Below are 24,798 nucleotides of genomic sequence, written 5' to 3'. Positions count from 1 at the left end.
ACATTGATACAAATTTACTTCGTTTTAAATTATTCTTAAATTTTATCTTTACTCTTGCGATACATGTATTGTCACATTACTTTTAATAAATAATTTATATATTATTAATGCTTGGCAAACTTTTTTCATTGCTTAAATTTTTTATAATAACCTATATGCAAATAAAATATTAATATTTGAGAAATAAAATCGTCTTCAATAAAAATCATATTATTTTTAGATATAATTTAATAATTAAATGTTTTGTGTATGTAAAACTAAAAAAGATGATTATTCTTAAAGATGACACAAAATTAGTAATTATATATGTATATATATTATATAATTGATTTGGTTAATGTTATGTCGTTTTTAAGCATTTCGATAATTCGTAATTTATTTTTTCGTGATTTATGGAATTTGTGTAATGAGACATGCAAATATTATTTTCGGTAAATATTAACAACTGGGGATCCAGCCTCAATGACGTTGACCTTGACATATGTTGTCAAGGTCATCGCCTTGAATAATTCTCAAAAACTTTTAACCGTCGCTCGTTATTCATTAAAAAGTTATTAACAAACAAAGATTTGTAAAAATCAAGGTTTGTACATAGTCTGATAATGAAAAACTTGATATTAAACTTGTTAATTTATAAAAATAGTCTTATCCATATTACACACATACACTTAAACCAACATGCAAATTATTATATAGGATGTTCAAAAATAAAATATTAGTATGTTGAATAAACTATTTATTGGATATAATCTGCTTATCCGCAAAAAAGAAATAATAATAATAATACGTTTATTACAACACTTTGTCTTTTAAAGATTTTTTACGGCATTGTTAGGGAGAGCGGAATAAAATTATTGCGCAAATTATTAATTAAAAGTTTGATACCATGATCATATACCATGCACAAAGATCTGATTACTCGTTTAAATAGTACGAGTTGTACCGAAACGGCCCGATGCTTCTAAGAGTGAATGACATTCGCCTCGAAGATCAAACATATCTTAAGAGTGCGGACAATAGAATGAAACATGTAAACCTGTGGTACAAAGAAAGTGGCAAATACGCATGCGCAACTTTTGCGCAAGAAATTCTCTCTATATAAATATTTTTTCTCTTATTTTCTTAAATAACACCTCCTGAAATTACTCCGTTATCATATCGATCGCATAATTAGGGAATTTATTGCGAGAAAAATTGTTAAATTGTGTATATTCTACTTTTGCCGCGTTCTATAGTTATATCGGCGCTTTGTGAATTACACGAAATTATATATAATTTGTGTTAAAATTTACACTAGAAGAGAAAAGAAATAAAATACCTGGTCGATTAATGGAAAAAGAAGGGGATATACTTTCGTTATTTCATTATCATATATGTCCCAGACATTGCGAGACGATGATCTGTCTAGAGACTCAGTATTTTAATCTGAATAGGATTCTTCTGCTCGCTATTGGCCTATGGCCCTATAAACAATCGAACTTCACTCGACTTCAATTCATTCTTTTATCAACTATTTTAACGACAAGTCTTATATTTCAGGTAAGCTCTAATATATAATGTTATTATTAATATATACAAATTATATTGCAAAGAAGCAAGTTGTGTTTATAAATAAAATTTTCAAGCAAATATAATATTACAAAATTTATTTTAAAAGAGTTCAATAATATATAAAATAAAAAATTTGTATATGTATGTGTGTGTATGCGTGCGCGCGCGCTTATGACTTTAGAAAAATAATTTTTTGATGCAAACTCATAAGTAAAATTATTATTTGCAGTGTACACCATTTATTTCACACAAATGTACATCGGATTTCATCGTCAAAATTTTATCTACCGCATCTTTTTTCGCTCTTTTTGTGATAAAATATAATATGTTCAGTGTTAATATCAAAGCTGTGAGTATATAACGTATCTATAAAGTTCAAAGCTTACAGAATAATTTATGAATTGACAACATATTCAACATATATAACAAACAGAAAAAATATTATCGTCAAATAATTTCTTGTATGAACAATTTTTTCTACATGTCACTTTATATATGTGTGTGAAAACGGTGTATATATTTAAAAAAAAACAGGTGAAAGATTTACTAGAGCAGCTACAGCTTATATGTAATGAATTAAAAGATAAAAACGAATTTGCTATCATAAACGAATATGGATGCAGTGCCAGACGTTGTACCGCTGCACTTACGAGTAAGATCTTTTTAGCTTTTCAATTCACGCTTCCTTCTTAATGCGCAAGAGTTCCCAAAAAAAAGTTTTCAGAGGAAAATCGATTCAGAAAGAGAGTATGTATCATTTCTATATTTCATATATATATATACAAACTCCACACAAAAATTTTAAGAGCATTTAATTTTTCTTAAAATCTAAGCAAATTTCAGGGAGTTGTATCTTCGTTATAAATGTCAATGAAATTTAAAGCCTAAAAAGGATTTCATAACTTAAAATTTTTACTTTCAAGAAGTCATTATTTTTTCGAGTTTCTGTGAGTTATTAGTAATTTTTATATGTAGAAAATTACGAATTGGACAAAATGGGAAATTGTCTTCTCACTTTGTGGACCTGTGAAACGCTAAAAAAAATCAGCGGAAATTTTCGATATCCAAATGTGAAAGCTTAAAGTTTTCCCTACAAAATCGTATTCTTTTAATGTTTCTAAAATTTTTTGTTACTGGCTTATCGCTCATCAATAAAAAATGAGCATTTTGTCATTGATTGTTCTTAAAAATAAGGTAAAAATTAGCAATTTTTCCTTTTTCTATTTTGACCAAGAAAACAATTGTATAAAACAACAAAAAATTTGTTTCTCGTTTTTTATACTTTAAAATATTCTGCATTTAAAAAAGATCTACCAATTAGCTATGCGATCTTTTTTATGGTGGTCATTATGGTTTTCTGGGGCAAAACGTACAATAAATTGTGAAATTTCTTAATTCCAATAGAAAAAAAAGGGATATAAAGTTCAATTAACGTTAAAGAAATTGATTTTCAGTGATTTTCACTACATTGACCTTTACTAAGTGTCAGCAAGAACAAAAAAAAAAATTGCTTAGTTTTCTTTTTCATTAAAACTTGAAACAATTTTGATGACATTAGCGTTATCCAAATCGTATCACGAGGAGGTCGCATGGTCGAGTTTAAATTTCATTCATCTTTAACGAGGAGATAGCTTCCTGAATTTTACCTATTTTTCAAGAAAATTTAACTTGCTATAATTTTTGTGAGGATTTTTTATATATGTATATACAGGGTGGGGCATTTATATTGAGACATCCAAATATCTAAAAAATAAAGCAAGATAGAAAGAAATGTTTCAGACAAAAGTTGTTCGGTTCTAAGCGGGTCATAAGATGGTGCCATTAGTTTGGGTGGAGGCGCTTCGGAGATTTTAATGTCAATCTTGTTTTTTAAAATGGAAACACCCAATTTTTTTACATAAATTAATTGCAATATTCTACATAAAATGTTATAGGGGTATGATGATGAAAAGTTTAATAGTTTACGAGATATTTTATACTTTATTTTATTACTTTACTTTGACATAATTTTACATAAACTATAAAATATCCCATAAAATTATTTATTTTTCAATAATGTTACCTTAATATTTTAAACTCAAAAAATAAGAGACATCAATTGGTGTAAAGAAAATAAAACAAGATTGACATTGAAATCTCGAAGCGCCTCCCATCCAAGGTCAAACTAACGGTACCATCTTATGATCCCCTTAGAATCGAACAACTTTTGTCTGAAACATTTCTTTCTATCTTGCTTTATTTTTTAGATATCTGGGCGTCTCAATATAAATGCCCCACCCTATATCTTTGATATATATATATATTTTGCATATCATATCTATCTATATATCATATATATATATATATATATATATATATATATATATATATATATGATATATCAATTGTCTATAAAAATATTTGTTACACACATGCATTTATAATGATTACTAACAAATAAAGATGTAAAAAAACCGTGTCGGTTTTTTATAGAAAACAGACATTGAAAAAAAGTGCTTTTTTTATAGAAAAGAAAAATTTGGTTTTTTTAAATTATTTTTATAAATATGATATCACTTTTCTTTGTATTTTTTATTAATATAATAAGAAAAATCTAAAAACTTCTTTTACTTTTATAATATCTTGTCTGAAAGTAATTATATTAAAATAATGAGACTTTTGTCGCAAGTTACATCGCAAGTATATCATTCAAATCATTGGCATAACAGAAATTTTTATTATTCATCTAATTGCAAATTATTCGAATTATGTTGTGTTTAGTATTAGTTTAATCACAAATATTAACTTATTGATTCATCAAAATCAGGTTAAAAAAAAACAAATTAAAAATATAAAAACCTTAATGTTATTATTATTATATTACATTAGCGATTAAAATACATTTTAAAAATTACAAGTTGTGTTTTTGTATCTACAATAATAACAGTTCATTCAAATTCAATTTTGATTTGTTTTTGCAGAATTTACCTAATTAAAAATATTAATTATATAACTATATATAGCTAATTGGAATGCATTCTACATTTAGAATAGTAGTGATTAGTTCAAGTATTATATCATCTAGAAATTAAAAATTCAAAAATAATGAAAAATTAACTCGCACTAATTTGGATATAAAGATGTAACTGTATGAAAAAACAATATTTATAATAAAAAAGAAATAAATCTTGTTGTCTTTTCACAAAAAAAAAGGATTTTATGTATAAAAATATTTTTTTTTACTTATATCTCTAGTAATAAATATATTTAAATAAAATAAAACAAAATTGAGAAGACTCAGATGTGTAATTAATTACATAATATAAAAATCGATCATAGTTGGGCTAACACAAATATATTAAAAATATAATGCCTGAATGAGCTTGAGATAACGTAAACAAACTTAGAAAAATTATATGACAAAAATTTGAATAACAATTGCTCTCTAACGCTTTTAGTATGTGGTATTTGCAGCCTATTTGCTTTTTTCGTCGCTCAATTTTGGTCGAGTATCCTCGATAAGATATTATCAATAAACGTATCTGAATCACATCATTTACCAATTCCAATGGAATATTTTATTGATCAAGAAAAATATTCCTATTGGATTTTGCTACATTTTAATGTATCGTTCTGCATCGGGGCAACTGCAATGGTAGGAATAGGAGCAACGCTTATTGCGTATTCTCAACACACTTGCGGAATGTTTAAAATCGCCAGGTATGAAATATGCATAAGGAACAGCCATAATAATTCACGCTCTAAGTATAATCTTGTCATATTTAAAAGAAACATTTTAAAGCCAAACAGATATATTATTTGATAAACATAATTATTACACATACATCATATTAAATTATTTATTAGCTATCGTATCAAAGATGCAATGAGCAACAACATGCTACAAAATATTAATCTCGAAAACAAATTTTTAATATACGAAGGCTTAATTTTGGCTGTGGACATTCATCGACAAGCTATGAAGTTTGTATATATCCAATAATGTATTAAGATTATTATTATTCGTAATAGAACATATTTTTCTTTGGTAATTGTTTCGAATAAGGCCTTCTCTGATTTTGAGAAATATGATCGGATCTCTCGGTAAAACTCTTTGTTGTGACCCCAACAGTGATAATCAGTCGGTGGAGCCCGACCCCCGTCACCCGCATCCTCCAAAAAAACGAAAAACCTCCAAAATTACCGAAAATTAGATAATTATGTACTATAAAGTCCACTCCACAACCAAACTAAAGTTTAGTTTTAAATCAGCAATAGGTTTGGATTAGGTTATATATTTCGGAAATGGGGCCCCCGCGTAGGGGGGGGGGGAGGTAAGTGGAATCCACTGTGTCCACGCATATATTTTACAAAGCAAAGCGAGGTCCACTCCACGATTGTTGTGTGAATGAGAAAGCGTATGCGTGGGATGCTGTGGGTTTCGGCCCCCTCCCACTACTGGGGGCTCTACTTCCGAAAGATATAACATAACTCAAGCCTATTTCCGATTTAAAACTAAAATTTGGTTTGGTTGTGGAGTGCACTTTATAGTACATAATTACATAATTTTTGTTAATTTTGGGGAAGTGAGGGTGATGGGGGTCGGGCTCCCCCGACTGATTATCACTGTTGGAGTCACAACAAAGAGTTTTACCGAGAGATCCAATCATATTTTTCAAAATTCAGAAAAGGCCTTATTCGAAACAATTACCAATATTTCTAATAATATTTTTTGGTTTTTTTGAAGATTATCCGAACTTTTGGTATACAAGATTGAGAAAATGTTATTTTGTTTAATAATAATCGGAGTAGTCTGTTTGAGTCTTAATCTCTTTCTAGTAAGTTTCGAAATATGTCTTTATATTTATTATTTTCAAACAATACTTAATAATATATTTTATGTTAATTTGTGTATTCTTTATATCAAGAAAGTATATTTTTACTTTTCTTTTCTCTCCCTTTCTCTTTGTCTCTTTACTCTCTGTTTCTCTCTCTCTCTCTCTCTCTCTCTCTCTCTCTCTCTCTCTCTCTCTCTCTTTCTTGCCGACATCTTTGATTTTGAAAAACGATTTTTATCTTTATTAGATCAATTGTAATCCCTCTCCAATTAATAAGCTTTATCGTGAAGAAGATGTTTAGAGAATGCAAGAAATGCAGATGAAAATCCGTTATAACCACGATCTTGTGTTTTAGATTTTTCAAATCGCATCATACGGAGATGATATCAAGGAAATTTTATTTCCCTTTGTATTTGTAACTGTTTGTATCTTATACATGTTTATAGCTAATTATATCGCGCAGGATTTAACAGATCACAATAATGACCATTTTGCTACCGTGTAAGAAACATTGTTTTAGACAAATTGTATGAAATCTCGCATTTTAAAGAATGTTTGATTAAATGCACACAGGTCAATGTTGTCGCTTAGAAATATAGATCTATCTTTATATGATTGCGTAGATATGATGTTCAGTGGCATGAGGCTCCGTTACATATACAAAAAATGATACTATTTATGCTACAAAAAGGGGCTAAAGATTTTACTGTAGGTGTCAGTGGACTATTTGTCGGATCGTTGGAATGTTTCGCCACGGTAAATAACATAAATATATATTATCAAAATATACATACGAAACAACATATTACACAAATAAATGTTACAGCTGGTGAAAACTTCGGTTTCCTATTTTACTGTCATATATTCAACGCAATAATAAGGTAAGAATGAAAATAATAGGAAATAAATTATAATCTGGCAAAAATTTAGTCAAGTAAACTTCAATATGACAATTATGTTACATTTAAAAATTAGAAATGATTTTTATTATTAATCCTATATAATTTGTATTTGAATAGTCATATGAGATTTCCGAAAATAAAAATATATTTAATTAAAAATAAAAAATTTATGTAGAAAATATATTTAAAATTATATTTAAAAATTTATATTTCTAATAAATATATATATTAAAAAAAAAAAAAACATTTAAGTAAAGATATTACATATATTTTCAATACATCAAAAAATTATGCATTACCTCCAAATTTTATTTTAACTTTTGCAAATCATGTATTGTCACATTACTTTTAATAAATAGTATATGTGCAATTGAAATATCCACATTTGAGAAATAAAACTGTCTTTAATAAAAATTATATTACACTTTTAGATATAATTTGACAAATCAAACGTCTTGTGTATGTAAAGCTAAAAGAGATGATGATTACTCTAAAAGATGACAAATAAAATTACATTGTTTTGAAACATTTTGATTTTTTGTACATGTAATTTGCATAATAAGACATATCAAATATTTTCATATGTTTAATTTATTCTTAGTGCTAATGTCTTTGAATTTTTAAGTTTCAATCTTTTGTTGATCAAAGTGACATAAGTTCTAAAAATTTATGTTAACATATAAAGTGACAGTTGATAATTGTAACATAACGATATTTAACTTTTAAAATGTTAACTTTTATCACGCCGATTACTAATTAAAAATTTAACACATATATCATGCACAAAGATCCGATTACTAGTTTAAATAGTATGAGCTTTACCAAGAAGGCCCGATGCTCTCAAGAGAGAATGACATTCGTCTCGAAGACCAAACGTACGCTATGAGTGCGAACAATAGAATGAAATGTGTGAATCTGCGATACAAAAGAAGTGGCAAATACGCATGCGCGACTTTTGCGCAAGAAATTCTCTTTATAAATATATTTTCTCAAATAACATCAATTTTCTTAAATAACTTGAAATTACTCCGCTATCAAATCGATCGCATAATTAGGGACTTTATTGCGAAAAACATTGTTAAACTGTGTATATTCTATTTTTGCCGCGTTCTATAGTTGTATCGGCACTTTGTGAATTACACGGAATTACATGCAATTTATATTAAAATTTACACTAGAAATAAAAAAGAAATGGAATACTTGATCGACCAATGGAAAAAGAAGGGGATGTGTTCGAGTAACGAACATTTGTTACTTTACTATCATGTGTGTTCCAGACATCGCAAGAAAATGATCTGTCTCGAGACTCAGTATTTTAATTTGAATAGGATTCTTCTGCTCGCTATTGGCGTATGGCCCTATAAACAATCAAACTTCACTCGATTTCAATTTATTTTTTTGTTTACAATTTTAACTACAGGTCTTATATTTCAGGTAAGTTCTAATGTATATATAATGATATTATTAATATATATAAAAAATTATTACAAAAAAGCAATATTATACCACACATATAACATAAATATCTTACAATTTAGATTAGAAGGAAATTATATTAACTATAAATTATAACTGTATATAGTCACACATAGGAGTTTGCACTTATTGTTTAATTTTACATTTTAAATAATTAATATATGTATATGTATATATACAGGGTGTTTTATTTTAATCGCCCCAAGCAAATATTTCGAAAACTGAGCCCGATAGGCAAAAATGTTTTAGACAAAAGTTGCGAGGAAACCATATGATAAAAATATAGGTTTGACTTTAAGTGACCTTTTTAAGATGAAGTCAATGCGATGTTTTTTTTAAATATAATCCTCCATTTCTTATTGCATATTCTTGTAGCTTATCTCGAGAGCTTTTCAAAATACTATAATAAAGTATTTTTCCATTAAATGCTTTTTAAGTTATTTTATATTTTAATCTGGCATATTTTGATATAAACAATAAAATATCTCGTAAAATATTTAGTTTTCAATAATCTTATTATAATACTTTTATGTACAGAATAATGAGACAAATCAATTAGTGTAAAAAAAAACAAATAATTATTTAAAAAAATACATTGTAAATAATTACATACGTTTTCTTAAAAACAATTATTTTTTTATATCAATTGAATTGTCTTATTATTCTGTGCATAAAAGTATTACGGCAAGATTATCGAAAACTAAATATTTTATGAGATATTTTAGTTTGCTTCCTTATAGAGGAAGCTTTGTTTCCGTGACAAAATTTTTTTTCGAGTTTTTTATGCCAATGCGTTTAGAATGTTCCAAAATGTCTAAAAATTATATTCCTAAAAAATGTCTGTATGTATGTATGTATATACAGGGTGGTCCTCGTAACGGTCGCCACGATTTTTAAGGCACTTACAATAATCTGACATAAAAAAGTTTCAAACAAAAGTTGTGTGGCTTCAAGGGGGCTATAAGATGGTGACAATGATTTGACTTTGGAAAATCATTTGAAGGTTATGTGAAGGTCAACTTTAAAATCTGAAATAGAAACTTCCATTTTTTATTCAGTATTCTTGTAGCTGACATCGAGAGCTTTCCAAAACACTATAATAAAGTATTTTTTTATTAAGTACTTTTTGAGTTATTTTATATTTTAATCTGACATATTTTGATATAAAAAATTAAATATCTCGTAAATGGTTTGTATCATCGGGTAATTACAAAATTTAGATTTATTTTAATCAAAATACAATATAAAGATGTATTCTATTGACAAAAATCACAAGTAAAGATATCCTCTTGTTCGACATTGCTGCAGGACTCCCTTATTTAATTTTTTAGCTTTAGATGTCTCAAAAAGCTTTTTTTTTAGTGGTTTCTTTTTCAGAGCGTTAATTTTCGTTTTCAACTGCTTTTTGTAGGGACACAAAATCAGGATTCAACACTACTTCTTCTTTTCATTATATGAGATGTGTAAGATGTCAAAGTACCCGGTTTTGTCCCAACACAAGAAAAGTAACAAATACGGCGGTTAGGTTGTATATTCGGCGTACAAATTGCTGATCAAAATTAATCTGACATACTCTCTAATATGTACAGAATGCAATGCTGCATTTACCGAAACAGATGCTCTATGTAGAAAAAGTGCACGACGACTCGATTCTTGCCTCGATATCGATTTTTTTAAAACTAAAAACTTTGAATTTTTATTAAAAAAGAAATATTGTGTGCATAAGGTTTGTTATAAAATAATGATGGCGCCAATCTACAACTAATAACACAAGTTAGACATAGATAGCAGCATTTATTACGAAAAAACAGAGACAGCTAGTTTGACCCGCCTACCCGGTTTTACCCAACTTTTCCCTATATATATATATCAATAAATAAATTTCTATTATGATATTGAGAAAGCAAACTTTTATCTATATTGATATTTTTATTGTTCATTTATACATAATTTGTTTTATAAATAGTATTTTCCAAATACAAATACAATATTATAAAAGTTATTTAAAATAGGTTCAATAATACAAAATAAAAATATCTGTATATGCCTGTGTGCTTATGCTCTTATGACTTTAGAAAAATAATTTTTTTTTGCAAACTTGTAAGTAAAATTATTATTTACAGTGTACTCCATTTATTTCACATAAATGTACTTTGGATTTTGTCATCAAAGTTTTATCTTCCACATCGTTCTTTGCTGTCTTTGTGATAAAATATATCATGTTTTATGTTAATATCAAAGCTGTGAGTATATAGCGTATAAAATTGAGAGTTTACAGAATAATTTATAAGTTAAAGATTTACTCAAACACACATACACACACAACACATACAACAAACAGGAAAAATGTTTTAGTTATATAAATTCTTTTATATCAACAATCTTTTTTAAATGTCATTGTTATATATAAGAACGATGTATAAAATTGTCCAAAACAACAGGTAAAAGATTTACTGGAGCAGCTACAGCATATATATAATGAATTAAAAGACAAAAATGAATTTGCTATCATATTCGCATATGGATGCAAGGCCAAACGTTGTACCGCTGTATTTACTGGTAAGATATTTTTAAATTTTTAGATAAGATCATATTTTCTTTTGTAACATGCAGAAATTGTCAAGGTATCAGCGGAAAATCGAATAGAGTATACAATATTTTTTCTATAATACCAATAATATGCATATATGATATACAATATTAATTATGTCTATCAAAACATTTGTGACACACACATTTATAATGATCAGTAACAACAGATATAAAAAATTGTTTTCTTTTTTTTAATAGGAAACAAATGTTGAAAATAACATGTTTTTTTATTAAAAAAAAAAGATTGGTGTTTATTTGTTTTTTTAATAAATATGTTATCATTTTTATTTATTTTTTTATTAATATAATAAGAAATAACTAATGTTCTTATATTTTAAATTTCTTTTTCAGAAAATGATTTTAATGATTTAGTAGTAAGGCTTTTGCGGAAAATTACATAAAATACGATCATTTCCAATTATTTTCAGTCAATCTAGTTGAGAATTATCTGAATTGCGTTGTGTTTGATATCACATTAATCGCAAAAATCTCATTAAATTTTTAAAATAGCGTTTAAAAAAATTAAATAAAAATATAAGAGAACTTTATATAATTTTTTTATTATATTAAAATAATGGCTGAAATACATTTTTAAAAACTACAAATGTAAAATTATTAAATATTACAAATTAAATTATAAATGATTATAAATATAAAAACTGTGGAGGTCGCAATGATGGCGGTCGGGGAAAAGATGGTTAAGACATGTGCTCGAAGAGAAATGTGCGGGTAATTAAAGTAGAGAGAATGGAATCGGAGCGGAGGAAAGAATTAGGAAGAACGAAAAGGAAGGAGAGAGACTGGAGAGGTCGATAAGGAACTAAGAAGGAGGAATTAGATAAGGTATGGCACAGTAAAGGCGCACGAGAAGAGTTGAGTGGGAAGATCCGAGAAGTGGCGCCGGATATACGAAAAGAACTAGGATCGAGCACATGGGAAATCAATAGAAATCGATAAGGAAACGAAAAGTAGGAGTGGAATACATAATTAGGAAAAGTAAAGAAAAGCAAAGATGCGACAGAAATGAAAAAGGAAAAGAGGGACTGGATTACGGAGGCAGAAGGATAACAGAGGAAGGAGAAAAAAGAGAAGGGGAGAGCAACAGGTGAGGAGAGTCGAACGAAGTGGTGTGATAGAAGAGGAGACAGGTTAAGCGCAGAAAGACGGTAGAAAAAAGAGTGTGAGTGAGAAAAGTGGTAAGCAGGAGAAGGAAGTGAAAGGAAAGAGAGATGGAAGGAAGAGGAAGAAGGATAAATATAGAGAAGTGGATAAAAGAATTGGTGGGAGGAGGTAAGGGAAAAAAGGAAAAAACTAAAACTATGAGAGAGAGAGAGAGAGAGAGAGGGGGGGGGGGAAAGAAAAGGGTGAAAGGTTAACATCGACAACAGAGGAGAAGAGACAAGAAGAGCAGGACGAGAAGAGAGAGAGGAAAATAAGGGATCGAGCAAGAGAAAAGGAAAAGAAGATAAGGAGGAGACAGGTTGTAGTGAGGCGGACGAGGGGGAGAAGAGAACAAGGAAGAGAAAGGAGAGGAAGTAAAATCTGGGTGGGACACGGAAGAAGATAGTGAGACGGATAGAAAAGATGGTGAGAAAGGAGGAGAGGAAAAGTATTGACGAGCGGAAGAAGTAGGAGGAAGGAAGAAAGAGGACGAGTGACAACGGGGGAGGGCGATGAAGAGAAGAGAAAGTAGAAAGTGAGATACGAGAAGAAACGGATGTAAGAGAGGAAAAGGAGACAGTAGGAGAAGAGGAAGAACGGAAGGAATCAACAGGGCTTCCTCCTTCGAAAGACGCGAAGGCAGTGAGAGGAGAGAGAGTGAAGAGCGAGAGAGAAGAAGAAGAAGGAGAAGAAATATGATATGGGGAGGAGTCAAAGGAGAAGAGCCAGAGAAGAGAATAAGCCAAAGGAATGATGGAGGAGGTATTAGGAAGGAGGGCAAAAATAAGGGGGGTGGAGAAGAGAGTAGAAGAGGGAGGTAGAAGGTTTTTGATTATAGAGATGGAGGATGAAGGGGAAAGAGAGGAACTGTTAGGGAAGAAGTATGAGATTAGGAAAATATGGGAAGTGGGAATAGATGAAGACTTGACGGAGATAGGGAAACAAGGGATGGAAGAGAAGAAGCTAAGGTGGAAACTGTTAGAGAAGGCAAAGGAGGAAAGAAAAAAGAAAAGGAGTGCAGTAGTGAGTAATAGGAGGATCTGGGTAGATGGGAAGAAATAGAAGTGTGATGAGGAGAGGAAGATATGGTGGGAGAAGAGAAGAGGGTATGTTGTGATTAATGAAAAGACAAGGCCTCGACTCGTCGTCACAAAAGATTTATTCGGATTATTTTATCACAGTCGTGAGTGCGTGTTTTCTCAACACCGCTCGAGAAGACTCTTAATCCTTATATCGACCTATCGATCTGCTTCTTGATCCAGCGGTAGGCAAAAACAAAATGGCCGATGGCGCGAAAATACAAAACAATGCATATACAAAAGTACATGAAAATATTTATAATACCAACAGGGTAAAATTTAGCGGAGTAAGAGGAAAGTGTTATAGACGTAGAAATAAGATTAGCGGTAAGAGTGGAAGAAGAAGGAAAGATACGGACGGTAGAAAGTATATATGTGAGGATGGGAAAAAGGAAGCGAAATGGAAGAAGTATGTGAGGAGGAGAAATAAGTTTAGGAGAAGATAGGTTAAGAGTAGTAATTTATATATGTATAAATCAAATAAAATTGTAAAAAAGATTTAAATGTGTAATCAATTATACAATATAAAAATCGATCACAAGATTAATTGATTAATATTACTATAGTTGGGTTAATATCAGTATGTTAAATTTATAACTTATTAAATTAAAGAACTTGAGATATCATAAATTAACTTAAGAAAATTATATGACAAAAATTTGAATAACAATTGCTTTCTAATCCTTTTAGTATGTGGTATTTGCAGCCTATGTGCTCTTATAGTTTTTGAGTTATGGTCGAGAATCTTTGACGTTATATTACCAATGAACATATCTCGATCACATGGCTTACCGTCTACAATGGAATATTTTGTCGATCAAGAAACATATTTCTATTCGATTCTGTTACACATTAATGTATCGTTCTGCGTCGGAGCAACTGCAATGGTAGGAATAGGAACAACGCTTATTGCGTATTTTCAACATATATGTGGTATGTTTAGAATATCCAGGTAAGACACAAACATAGAATTACGAAGATTCGAATATCAAATAAAATAGTTTTGTTATCTTGAATAAATCTAGTGCTTCTTTCATAAAGGCAAAAAAAGTACAGTTCGATAAATATATTAATTGCAGTTATCGCATTAAACGCGCTATGCAAATTAATACGTTAAAAAATTATAAACTTAAAAATGAGGTTTTAATATTGGAAGGATTAATTAGTGCCGTAGATATTCATCGGCAATCTATAAAGTTAGTATCTATACTGGACGATAAATACTTATATGTATATACATATATATGCGTACATACAAGTATATAATATTTCTAATAATATCTTTGATTTTTAAAGATTATCCAAACTTTTGGTATCCAAAATTGAGAAAATGTTGTTCAGTTTAATACTAGTCGGAGTAATCTCTTTGAGTCTTAATCTCTTTCGAGTAAGTTTCGTGTTAGATTTCTATATCCACTATTTTCACAAATAATACTTAATTTATGCACATATTTCACGTTATATTGTGTTTCTCTCTCTCTTTTTCTTGCTGATATCTTTAATTTTATAAAATCTACAATTCTTATAGTTTAATCATAATCGTTCACTTATTAATAAGCTCTATCGCGTATAATCTTTAGGAAGTGTAATAAATGCAGATGCAAATCCATTACAATCACATTCTTGTGTTTTAGATTTTTCAAATCATATCATACGGAGATGAAATCAAGGAAATCTTATTTCCCTTTATATTTGTAACTATTTGTATTCTATATATGTTCGTAGCCAATTATATTGCGCAGGATTTAACAGATCATAATAATGATTTCTTTGCTATCGTGTAAGAGACATTATTTTATACAAATTGTATGAAATCTCGTATCTTAAAGAGTTTATTAGATGCAGGGAGATCAACGTTATTGCCTAGAAATATACGTATACAGTATGTCTGATTTAAGTGAATACGCGTAAATATTTCATAAAAATTTAAAGATACAAAAAGTTCAAACCAAAAGTTGTTTGGTTAGAAAGAGGACATAATATGACGCAATTAGCTACGCCAATTAGCTGTGGCCTCTTTCTAACCAAATAACTTTCGTTTGAACAACTTTTTTGTATTTTTAATTTTCTATGAAATATTTACGCGTATTCATTTAAATCAAACATATTGTATGCTATCTTTACATGATTGCGTAGGTACGACGTTCAGTGGTATGAAGTTTCATTACATATACAGAAACTGATACTATTTCTGCTACAACAAGGAACAAAAAAATTTGTTGTAAGTATCGGTGGATTATTTGTCGGATCGTTGGAGTGTTTCGCCACGGTAAATAACAAATATATCATCAAATTATACATACGAGGCAACATATTACGAATAAATGTTACAGTTGGTGAAAACTTCGGTTTCTTATTTTACTGTAATATATTCAACGCAATAATAAGGTAAGAAAAACAATAATATTGAATAAATTATAATATGGCAGAAATTTAGTCAACGAAAGATCTCAATATTAGAGTTATATTACATTTAAAAGTTAAAATTGCTTTATTATTAATCCTATGGTTTGTATTTGAATAGTCATATAAAATCTATAAAAATGAATGTATTTAATTAAAGATACAAAATATATTTAAAAAATATATTTAAAATTATATTTAAAAATTTATATTTATAACAAATATACATGTAATTAAGATATATTAAAAGAAAAAAAAAAACGCATTTAATTAAAGATATTACATTTATTTTCAATAACATCAAAAAATTCATCAAAAACATCAAATAATTATGCATTCATTGATTTATTTGAATATAAAACACGAAATAAAACATTGATACAAATTTACTTCGTTTTAAATTATTCTTAAATTTTATCTTTACTCTTGCGATACATGTATTGTCACATTACTTTTAATAAATAATTTATATATTATTAATGCTTGGCAAACTTTTTTCATTGCTTAAATTTTTTATAATAACCTATATGCAAATAAAATATTAATATTTGAGAAATAAAATCGTCTTCAATAAAAATCATATTATTTTTAGATATAATTTAATAATTAAATGTTTTGTGTATGTAAAACTAAAAAAGATGATTATTCTTAAAGATGACACAAAATTAGTAATTATATATGTATATATATTATATAATTGATTTGGTTAATGTTATGTCGTTTTTAAGCATTTCGATAATTCGTAATTTATTTTTTCGTGATTTATGGAATTTGTGTAATGAGACATGCAAATATTATTTTCGGTAAATATTAACAACTGGGGATCCAGCCTCAATGACGTTGACCTTGACATATGTTGTCAAGGTCATCGCCTTGAATAATTCTCAAAAACTTTTAACCGTCGCTCGTTATTCATTAAAAAGTTATTAACAAACAAAGATTTGTAAAAATCAAGGTTTGTACATAGTCTGATAATGAAAAACTTGATATTAAACTTGTTAATTTATAAAAATAGTCTTATCCATATTACACACATACACTTAAACCAACATGCAAATTATTATATAGGATGTTCAAAAATAAAATATTAGTATGTTGAATAAACTATTTATTGGATATAATCTGCTTATCCGCAAAAAAAAAATAATAATAATAATACGTTTATTACAACACTTTGTCTTTTAAAGATTTTTTACGGCATTGTTAGGGAGAGCGGAATAAAATTATTGCGCAAATTATTAATTAAAAGTTTGATACCATGATCATATACCATGCACAAAGATCTGATTACTCGTTTAAATAGTACGAGTTGTACCGAAACGGCCCGATGCTTCTAAGAATGAATGACATTCGCTTCGAAGATCAAACGTATCTTAAGATTGCGGACAATAGAATGAAACATGTAAACCTGTGGTACAAAGAAAGTGGCAAATACGCATGCGCAACTTTTGCGCAAGAAATTCTCTCTATATAAATATTTTTTCTCTTATTTTCTTAAATAACACCTCCTGAAATTACTCCGTTATCATATCGATCGCATAATTAGGGAATTTATTGCGAGAAAAATTGTTAAATTGTGTATATTCTACTTTTGCCGCGTTCTATAGTTATATCGGCGCTTTGTGAATTACACGAAATTATATATAATTTGTGTTAAAATTTACACTAGAAGAGAAAAGAAATAAAATACCAGGTCGATTAATGGAAAAAGAAGGGGATATACTTTCGTTATTTCATTATCATATATGTCCCAGACATTGCGAGAAGATGATCTGTCTAGAGACTCAGTATTTTAATCTGAATAGGATTCTTCTGCTCGCTATTGGCCTATGGCCCTATAAACAATCGAACTTCACTCGACTTCAATTCATTCTTTTATCAACTATTTTAACGACAAGTCTTATATTTCAGGTAAGCTCTAATATATAATGTTATTATTAATATATACAAATTATATTGCAAAGAAGCAAGTTGTGTTTATAAATAAAATTTTCAAGCAAATATAATATTACAAAATTTATTTTAAAAGAGTTCAATAATATATAAAATAAAAAATTTGTATATGTATGTGTGTGAATGCGTGCGCGCGCGCTTATGACTTTAGAAAAATAATTTTTTGATGCAAACTCATAAGTAAAATTATTATTTGCAGTGTACACCATTTATTTCACACAAATGTACATCGGATTTCATCGTCAAAATTTTATCTACCGCATCTTTTTTCGCTCTTTTTGTGATAAAATATAATATGTTCAGTGTTAATATCAAAGCTGTGAGTATATAACGTATCTATAAAGTTCAAAGCTTACAGAATAATTTATGAATTGACAACATATTCAACATATATAACAAACAGAAAAAATATTATCGTCAAATAATTTCTTGTATGAACAATTTTTTCTACATGTCACTTTATATATGTGTGTGAAAACGGTGTATATATTTAAAAAAAAACAGGTGAAAGATTTACTAGAGCAGCTACAGCTTATATGTAATGAATTAAAAGATAAAAACGAATTTGCTATCATAAACGAATATGGATGCAGTGCCAGACGTTGTACCGCTGCACTTACGAGTAAGATCTTTTTAGCTTTTCAATTCACGCTTCCTTCTTAATGCGCAAGAGTTCCCAAAAAAAAGTTTTCAGAGGAAAATCGATTCAGAAAGAGAGTATGTATCATTTCTATATTTCATATATATATATACAAACTCCACACAAAAATTTTAAGAGCATTTAATTTTTCTTAAAATCTAAGCAAATTTCAGGGAGTTGTATCTTCGTTATAAATGTCAATGAAATTTAAAGCCTAAAAAGGATTTCATAACTTAAAATTTTTACTTTCAAGAAGTCATTATTTTTTCGAGTTTCTGTGAGTTATTAGTAATTTTTATATGTAGAAAATTACGAATTGGACAAAATGGGAAATTGTCTTCTCACTTTGTGGACCTGTGAAACGCTAAAAAAAATCAGCGGAAATTTTCGATATCCAAATGTGAAAGCTTAAAGTTTTCCCTACAAAATCGTATTCTTTTAATGTTTCTAAAATTTTTTGTTACTGGCTTATCGCTCATCAATAAAAAATGAGCATTTTGTCATTGATTGTTCTTAAAAATAAGGTAAAAATTAGCAATTTTTCCTTTTTCTATTTTGACCAAGAAAACAATTGTATAAAACAACAAAAAATTTGTTTCTCGTTTTTTATACTTTAAAATATTCTGCATTTAAAAAAGATCTACCAATTAGCTATGCGATCTTTTTTATGGTGGTCATTATGGTTTTCTGGGGCAAAACGTACAATAAATTGTGAAATTTCTTAATTCCAATAGAAAAAAAAGGGATATAAAGTTCAATTAACGTTAAAGAAATTGATTTTCAGTGATTTTCACTACATTGACCTTTACTAAGTGTCAGCAAGAACAAAAAAAAAAATTGCTTAGTTTTCTTTTTCATTAAAACTTGAAACAATTTTGATGACATTAGCGTTATCCAAATCGTATCACGAGGAGGTCGCATGGTCGAGTTTAAATTTCATTCATCTTTAACGAGGAGATAGCTTCCTGAATTTTACCTATTTTTCAAGAAAATTTAACTTGCTATAATTTTTGTGAGGATTTTTTATATATGTATATACAGGGTGGGGCATTTATATTGAGACATCCAAATATCTAAAAAATAAAGCAAGATAGAAAGAAATGTTTCAGACAAAAGTTGTTCGGTTCTAAGCGGGTCATAAGATGGTGCCATTAGTTTGGGTGGAGGCGCTTCGGAGATTTTAATGTCAATCTTGTTTTTTAAAATGGAAACACCCAATTTTTTTACATAAATTAATTGCAATATTCTACATAAAATGTTATAGGGGTATGATGATGAAAAGTTTAATAGTTTACGAGATATTTTATACTTTATTTTATTACTTTACTTTGACATAATTTTACATAAACTATAAAATATCCCATAAAATTATTTATTTTTCAATAATGTTACCTTAATATTTTAAACTCAAAAAATAAGAGACATCAATTGGTGTAAAGAAAATAAAACAAGATTGACATTGAAATCTCGAAGCGCCTCCCATCCAAGGTCAAACTAACGGTACCATCTTATGATCCCCTTAGAATCGAACAACTTTTGTCTGAAACATTTCTTTCTATCTTGCTTTATTTTTTAGATATCTGGGCGTCTCAATATAAATGCCCCACCCTATATCTTTGATATATATATATATTTTGCATATCATATCTATCTATATATCATATATATATATATATATATATATATATATATATATATATATATATATATATATATATATGATATATCAATTGTCTATAAAAATATTTGTTACACACATGCATTTATAATGATTACTAACAAATAAAGATGTAAAAAAACCGTGTCGGTTTTTTATAGAAAACAGACATTGAAAAAAAGTGCTTTTTTTATAGAAAAGAAAAATTTGGTTTTTTTAAATTATTTTTATAAATATGATATCACTTTTCTTTGTATTTTTTATTAATATAATAAGAAAAATCTAAAAACTTCTTTTACTTTTATAATATCTTGTCTGAAAGTAATTATATTAAAATAATGAGACTTTTGTCGCAAGTTACATCGCAAGTATATCATTCAAATCATTGGCATAACAGAAATTTTTATTATTCATCTAATTGCAAATTATTCGAATTATGTTGTGTTTAGTATTAGTTTAATCACAAATATTAACTTATTGATTCATCAAAATCAGGTTAAAAAAAAACAAATTAAAAATATAAAAACCTTAATGTTATTATTATTATATTACATTAGCGATTAAAATACATTTTAAAAATTACAAGTTGTGTTTTTGTATCTACAATAATAACAGTTCATTCAAATTCAATTTTGATTTGTTTTTGCAGAATTTACCTAATTAAAAATATTAATTATATAACTATATATAGCTAATTGGAATGCATTCTACATTTAGAATAGTAGTGATTAGTTCAAGTATTATATCATCTAGAAATTAAAAATTCAAAAATAATGAAAAATTAACTCGCACTAATTTGGATATAAAGATGTAACTGTATGAAAAAACAATATTTATAATAAAAAAGAAATAAATCTTGTTGTCTTTTCACAAAAAAAAAGGATTTTATGTATAAAAATATTTTTTTTTACTTATATCTCTAGTAATAAATATATTTAAATAAAATAAAACAAAATTGAGAAGACTCAGATGTGTAATTAATTACATAATATAAAAATCGATCATAGTTGGGCTAACACAAATATATTAAAAATATAATGCCTGAATGAGCTTGAGATAACGTAAACAAACTTAGAAAAATTATATGACAAAAATTTGAATAACAATTGCTCTCTAACGCTTTTAGTATGTGGTATTTGCAGCCTATTTGCTTTTTTCGTCGCTCAATTTTGGTCGAGTATCCTCGATAAGATATTATCAATAAACGTATCTGAATCACATCATTTACCAATTCCAATGGAATATTTTATTGATCAAGAAAAATATTCCTATTGGATTTTGCTACATTTTAATGTATCGTTCTGCATCGGGGCAACTGCAATGGTAGGAATAGGAGCAACGCTTATTGCGTATTCTCAACACACTTGCGGAATGTTTAAAATCGCCAGGTATGAAATATGCATAAGGAACAGCCATAATAATTCACGCTCTAAGTATAATCTTGTCATATTTAAAAGAAACATTTTAAAGCCAAACAGATATATTATTTGATAAACATAATTATTACACATACATCATATTAAATTATTTATTAGCTATCGTATCAAAGATGCAATGAGCAACAACATGCTACAAAATATTAATCTCGAAAACAAATTTTTAATATACGAAGGCTTAATTTTGGCTGTGGACATTCATCGACAAGCTATGAAGTTTGTATATATCCAATAATGTATTAAGATTATTATTATTCGTAATAGAACATATTTTTCTTTGGTAATTGTTTCGAATAAGGCCTTCTCTGATTTTGAGAAATATGATCGGATCTCTCGGTAAAACTCTTTGTTGTGACCCCAACAGTGATAATCAGTCGGTGGAGCCCGACCCCCGTCACCCGCATCCTCCAAAAAAACGAAAAACCTCCAAAATTACCGAAAATTAGATAATTATGTACTATAAAGTCCACTCCACAACCAAACTAAAGTTTAGTTTTAAATCAGCAATAGGTTTGGATTAGGTTATATATTTCGGAAATGGGGCCCCCGCGTAGGGGGGGGGGGAGGTAAGTGGAATCCACTGTGTCCACGCATATATTTTACAAAGCAAAGCGAGGTCCACTCCACGATTGTTGTGTGAATGAGAAAGCGTATGCGTGGGATGCTGTGGGTTTCGGCCCCCTCCCACTACTGGGGGCTCTACTTCCGAAAGATATAACATAACTCAAGCCTATTTCCGATTTAAAACTAAAATTTGGTTTGGTTGTGGAGTGCACTTTATAGTACATAATTACATAATTTTTGTTAATTTTGGGGAAGTGAGGGTGATGGGGGTCGGGCTCCCCCGACTGATTATCACTGTTGGAGTCACAACAAAGAGTTTTACCGAGAGATCCAATCATATTTTTCAAAATTCAGAAAAGGCCTTATTCGAAACAATTACCAATATTTCTAATAATATTTTTTGGTTTTTTTGAAGATTATCCGAACTTTTGGTATACAAGATTGAGAAAATGTTATTTTGTTTAATAATAATCGGAGTAGTCTGTTTGAGTCTTAATCTCTTTCTAGTAAGTTTCGAAATATGTCTTTATATTTATTATTTTCAAACAATACTTAATAATATATTTTATGTTAATTTGTGTATTCTTTATATCAAGAAAGTATATTTTTACTTTTCTTTTCTCTCCCTTTCTCTTTGTCTCTTTACTCTCTGTTTCTCTCTCTCTCTCTCTCTCTCTCTCTCTCTCTCTCTCTCTTTCTTGCCGACATCTTTGATTTTGAAAAACGATTTTTATCTTTATTAGATCAATTGTAATCCCTCTCCAATTAATAAGCTTTATCGTGAAGAAGATGTTTAGAGAATGCAAGAAATGCAGATGAAAATCCGTTATAACCACGATCTTGTGTTTTAGATTTTTCAAATCGCATCATACGGAGATGATATCAAGGAAATTTTATTTCCCTTTGTATTTGTAACTGTTTGTATCTTATACATGTTTATAGCTAATTATATCGCGCAGGATTTAACAGATCACAATAATGACCATTTTGCTACCGTGTAAGAAACATTGTTTTAGACAAATTGTATGAAATCTCGCATTTTAAAGAATGTTTGATTAAATGCACACAGGTCAATGTTGTCGCTTAGAAATATAGATCTATCTTTATATGATTGCGTAGATATGATGTTCAGTGGCATGAGGCTCCGTTACATATACAAAAAATGATACTATTTATGCTACAAAAAGGGGCTAAAGATTTTACTGTAGGTGTCAGTGGACTATTTGTCGGATCGTTGGAATGTTTCGCCACGGTAAATAACATAAATATATATTATCAAAATATACATACGAAACAACATATTACACAAATAAATGTTACAGCTGGTGAAAACTTCGGTTTCCTATTTTACTGTCATATATTCAACGCAATAATAAGGTAAGAATGAAAATAATAGGAAATAAATTATAATCTGGCAAAAATTTAGTCAAGTAAACTTCAATATGACAATTATGTTACATTTAAAAATTAGAAATGATTTTTATTATTAATCCTATATAATTTGTATTTGAATAGTCATATGAGATTTCCGAAAATAAAAATATATTTAATTAAAAATAAAAAATTTATGTAGAAAATATATTTAAAATTATATTTAAAAATTTATATTTCTAATAAATATATATATTAAAAAAAAAAAAAACATTTAAGTAAAGATATTACATATATTTTCAATACATCAAAAAATTATGCATTACCTCCAAATTTTATTTTAACTTTTGCAAATCATGTATTGTCACATTACTTTTAATAAATAGTATATGTGCAATTGAAATATCCACATTTGAGAAATAAAACTGTCTTTAATAAAAATTATATTACACTTTTAGATATAATTTGACAAATCAAACGTCTTGTGTATGTAAAGCTAAAAGAGATGATGATTACTCTAAAAGATGACAAATAAAATTACATTGTTTTGAAACATTTTGATTTTTTGTACATGTAATTTGCATAATAAGACATATCAAATATTTTCATATGTTTAATTTATTCTTAGTGCTAATGTCTTTGAATTTTTAAGTTTCAATCTTTTGTTGATCAAAGTGACATAAGTTCTAAAAATTTATGTTAACATATAAAGTGACAGTTGATAATTGTAACATAACGATATTTAACTTTTAAAATGTTAACTTTTATCACGCCGATTACTAATTAAAAATTTAACACATATATCATGCACAAAGATCCGATTACTAGTTTAAATAGTATGAGCTTTACCAAGAAGGCCCGATGCTCTCAAGAGAGAATGACATTCGTCTCGAAGACCAAACGTACGCTATGAGTGCGAACAATAGAATGAAACGTGTGAATCTGCGATACAAAAGAAGTGGCAAATACGCATGCGCGACTTTTGCGCAAGAAATTCTCTTTATAAATATATTTTCTCAAATAACATCAATTTTCTTAAATAACTTGAAATTACTCCGCTATCAAATCGATCGCATAATTAGGGACTTTATTGCGAAAAACATTGTTAAACTGTGTATATTCTATTTTTGTCGCGTTCTATAGTTGTATCGGCACTTTGTGAATTACACGGAATTACATGCAATTTATATTAAAAT

The 24,798-nt window shown here is 28.3% G+C and overlaps 3 protein-coding genes across 4 annotated transcripts; all 3 read left to right on the top strand.

Annotated features, from left to right (window-relative positions):
• The first annotated feature begins 1,389 nt into the window (after window positions 1-1,389).
• On the top strand, window positions 1,390-7,780 carry LOC138933360 (odorant receptor 47a-like). Its single transcript, XM_070295984.1, has 10 exons — window positions 1,390-1,539; window positions 1,781-1,900; window positions 2,086-2,203; window positions 4,989-5,250; window positions 5,398-5,514; window positions 6,278-6,368; window positions 6,724-6,869; window positions 6,992-7,124; window positions 7,195-7,249; window positions 7,702-7,780. The coding sequence occupies exons 1-9, from the start codon at window positions 1,396-1,398 to the stop codon at window positions 7,243-7,245; spliced, it is 1,182 nt and encodes a 393-aa protein (XP_070152085.1). The 5' UTR covers window positions 1,390-1,395; the 3' UTR covers window positions 7,246-7,249; window positions 7,702-7,780.
• A 768-nt stretch (window positions 7,781-8,548) lies between these two features.
• Window positions 8,549-16,093, top strand: LOC138933361 (odorant receptor 9a-like). Of its 2 annotated transcripts, XM_070295985.1 has the most exons (9): window positions 8,549-8,704; window positions 10,870-10,989; window positions 11,188-11,305; window positions 14,269-14,530; window positions 14,658-14,774; window positions 14,875-14,965; window positions 15,213-15,358; window positions 15,715-15,847; window positions 15,912-16,093. In XM_070295985.1, the coding sequence occupies exons 1-9, from the start codon at window positions 8,561-8,563 to the stop codon at window positions 15,960-15,962; spliced, it is 1,182 nt and encodes a 393-aa protein (XP_070152086.1). In that variant the 5' UTR covers window positions 8,549-8,560; the 3' UTR covers window positions 15,963-16,093. The 2 variants fall into 2 exon arrangements, with proteins under 2 accessions (XP_070152086.1, XP_070152087.1); XM_070295986.1 differs by lacking the exons at window positions 15,213-15,358; window positions 15,912-16,093 and having other exon boundaries at window positions 15,715-15,835.
• A 1,596-nt stretch (window positions 16,094-17,689) lies between these two features.
• Window positions 17,690-24,139, top strand: LOC138933155 (odorant receptor 47a-like). Its single transcript, XM_070295696.1, has 10 exons — window positions 17,690-17,892; window positions 18,134-18,253; window positions 18,439-18,556; window positions 21,358-21,619; window positions 21,767-21,883; window positions 22,647-22,737; window positions 23,083-23,228; window positions 23,351-23,483; window positions 23,554-23,608; window positions 24,061-24,139. The coding sequence occupies exons 1-9, from the start codon at window positions 17,749-17,751 to the stop codon at window positions 23,602-23,604; spliced, it is 1,182 nt and encodes a 393-aa protein (XP_070151797.1). The 5' UTR covers window positions 17,690-17,748; the 3' UTR covers window positions 23,605-23,608; window positions 24,061-24,139.
• Window positions 24,140-24,798: the final 659 nt, after the last annotated feature.

Source organism: Polyergus mexicanus, unplaced genomic scaffold, assembly GCF_030449975.1.
Source record: "Polyergus mexicanus isolate NDT 795.1 unplaced genomic scaffold, iyPolMexi1.0 SCAF_5, whole genome shotgun sequence".
Taxonomy (NCBI): Eukaryota; Metazoa; Arthropoda; class Insecta; order Hymenoptera; family Formicidae; genus Polyergus; species Polyergus mexicanus.
Note: the sequence above shows the minus strand (reverse complement) of the source record. Positions and strands in the feature narration are given on the sequence as shown.

Coding starts and splice junctions, on each gene's coding strand:
- LOC138933360 (XM_070295984.1), top strand. CDS start 1,396: ATGATCTGTCTAGAGACTCAGTATTTTAATCTGAATAGGATTCTTCTG. Junction 2,204..4,988: donor TTGTACCGCTGCACTTACGA/GTAAGATCTTTT, acceptor TAACGCTTTTAG/TATGTGGTATTTGCAGCCTA. Junction 5,515..6,277: donor ATTCATCGACAAGCTATGAA/GTTTGTATATAT, acceptor GTTTTTTTGAAG/ATTATCCGAACTTTTGGTAT.
- LOC138933361 (XM_070295985.1), top strand. CDS start 8,561: ATGATCTGTCTCGAGACTCAGTATTTTAATTTGAATAGGATTCTTCTG. Junction 14,775..14,874: donor ATTCATCGGCAATCTATAAA/GTTAGTATCTAT, acceptor TGATTTTTAAAG/ATTATCCAAACTTTTGGTAT. Junction 15,848..15,911: donor CGTTGGAGTGTTTCGCCACG/GTAAATAACAAA, acceptor TAAATGTTACAG/TTGGTGAAAACTTCGGTTTC.
- LOC138933155 (XM_070295696.1), top strand. CDS start 17,749: ATGATCTGTCTAGAGACTCAGTATTTTAATCTGAATAGGATTCTTCTG. Junction 21,620..21,766: donor GGAATGTTTAAAATCGCCAG/GTATGAAATATG, acceptor ATTATTTATTAG/CTATCGTATCAAAGATGCAA. Junction 21,884..22,646: donor ATTCATCGACAAGCTATGAA/GTTTGTATATAT, acceptor GTTTTTTTGAAG/ATTATCCGAACTTTTGGTAT.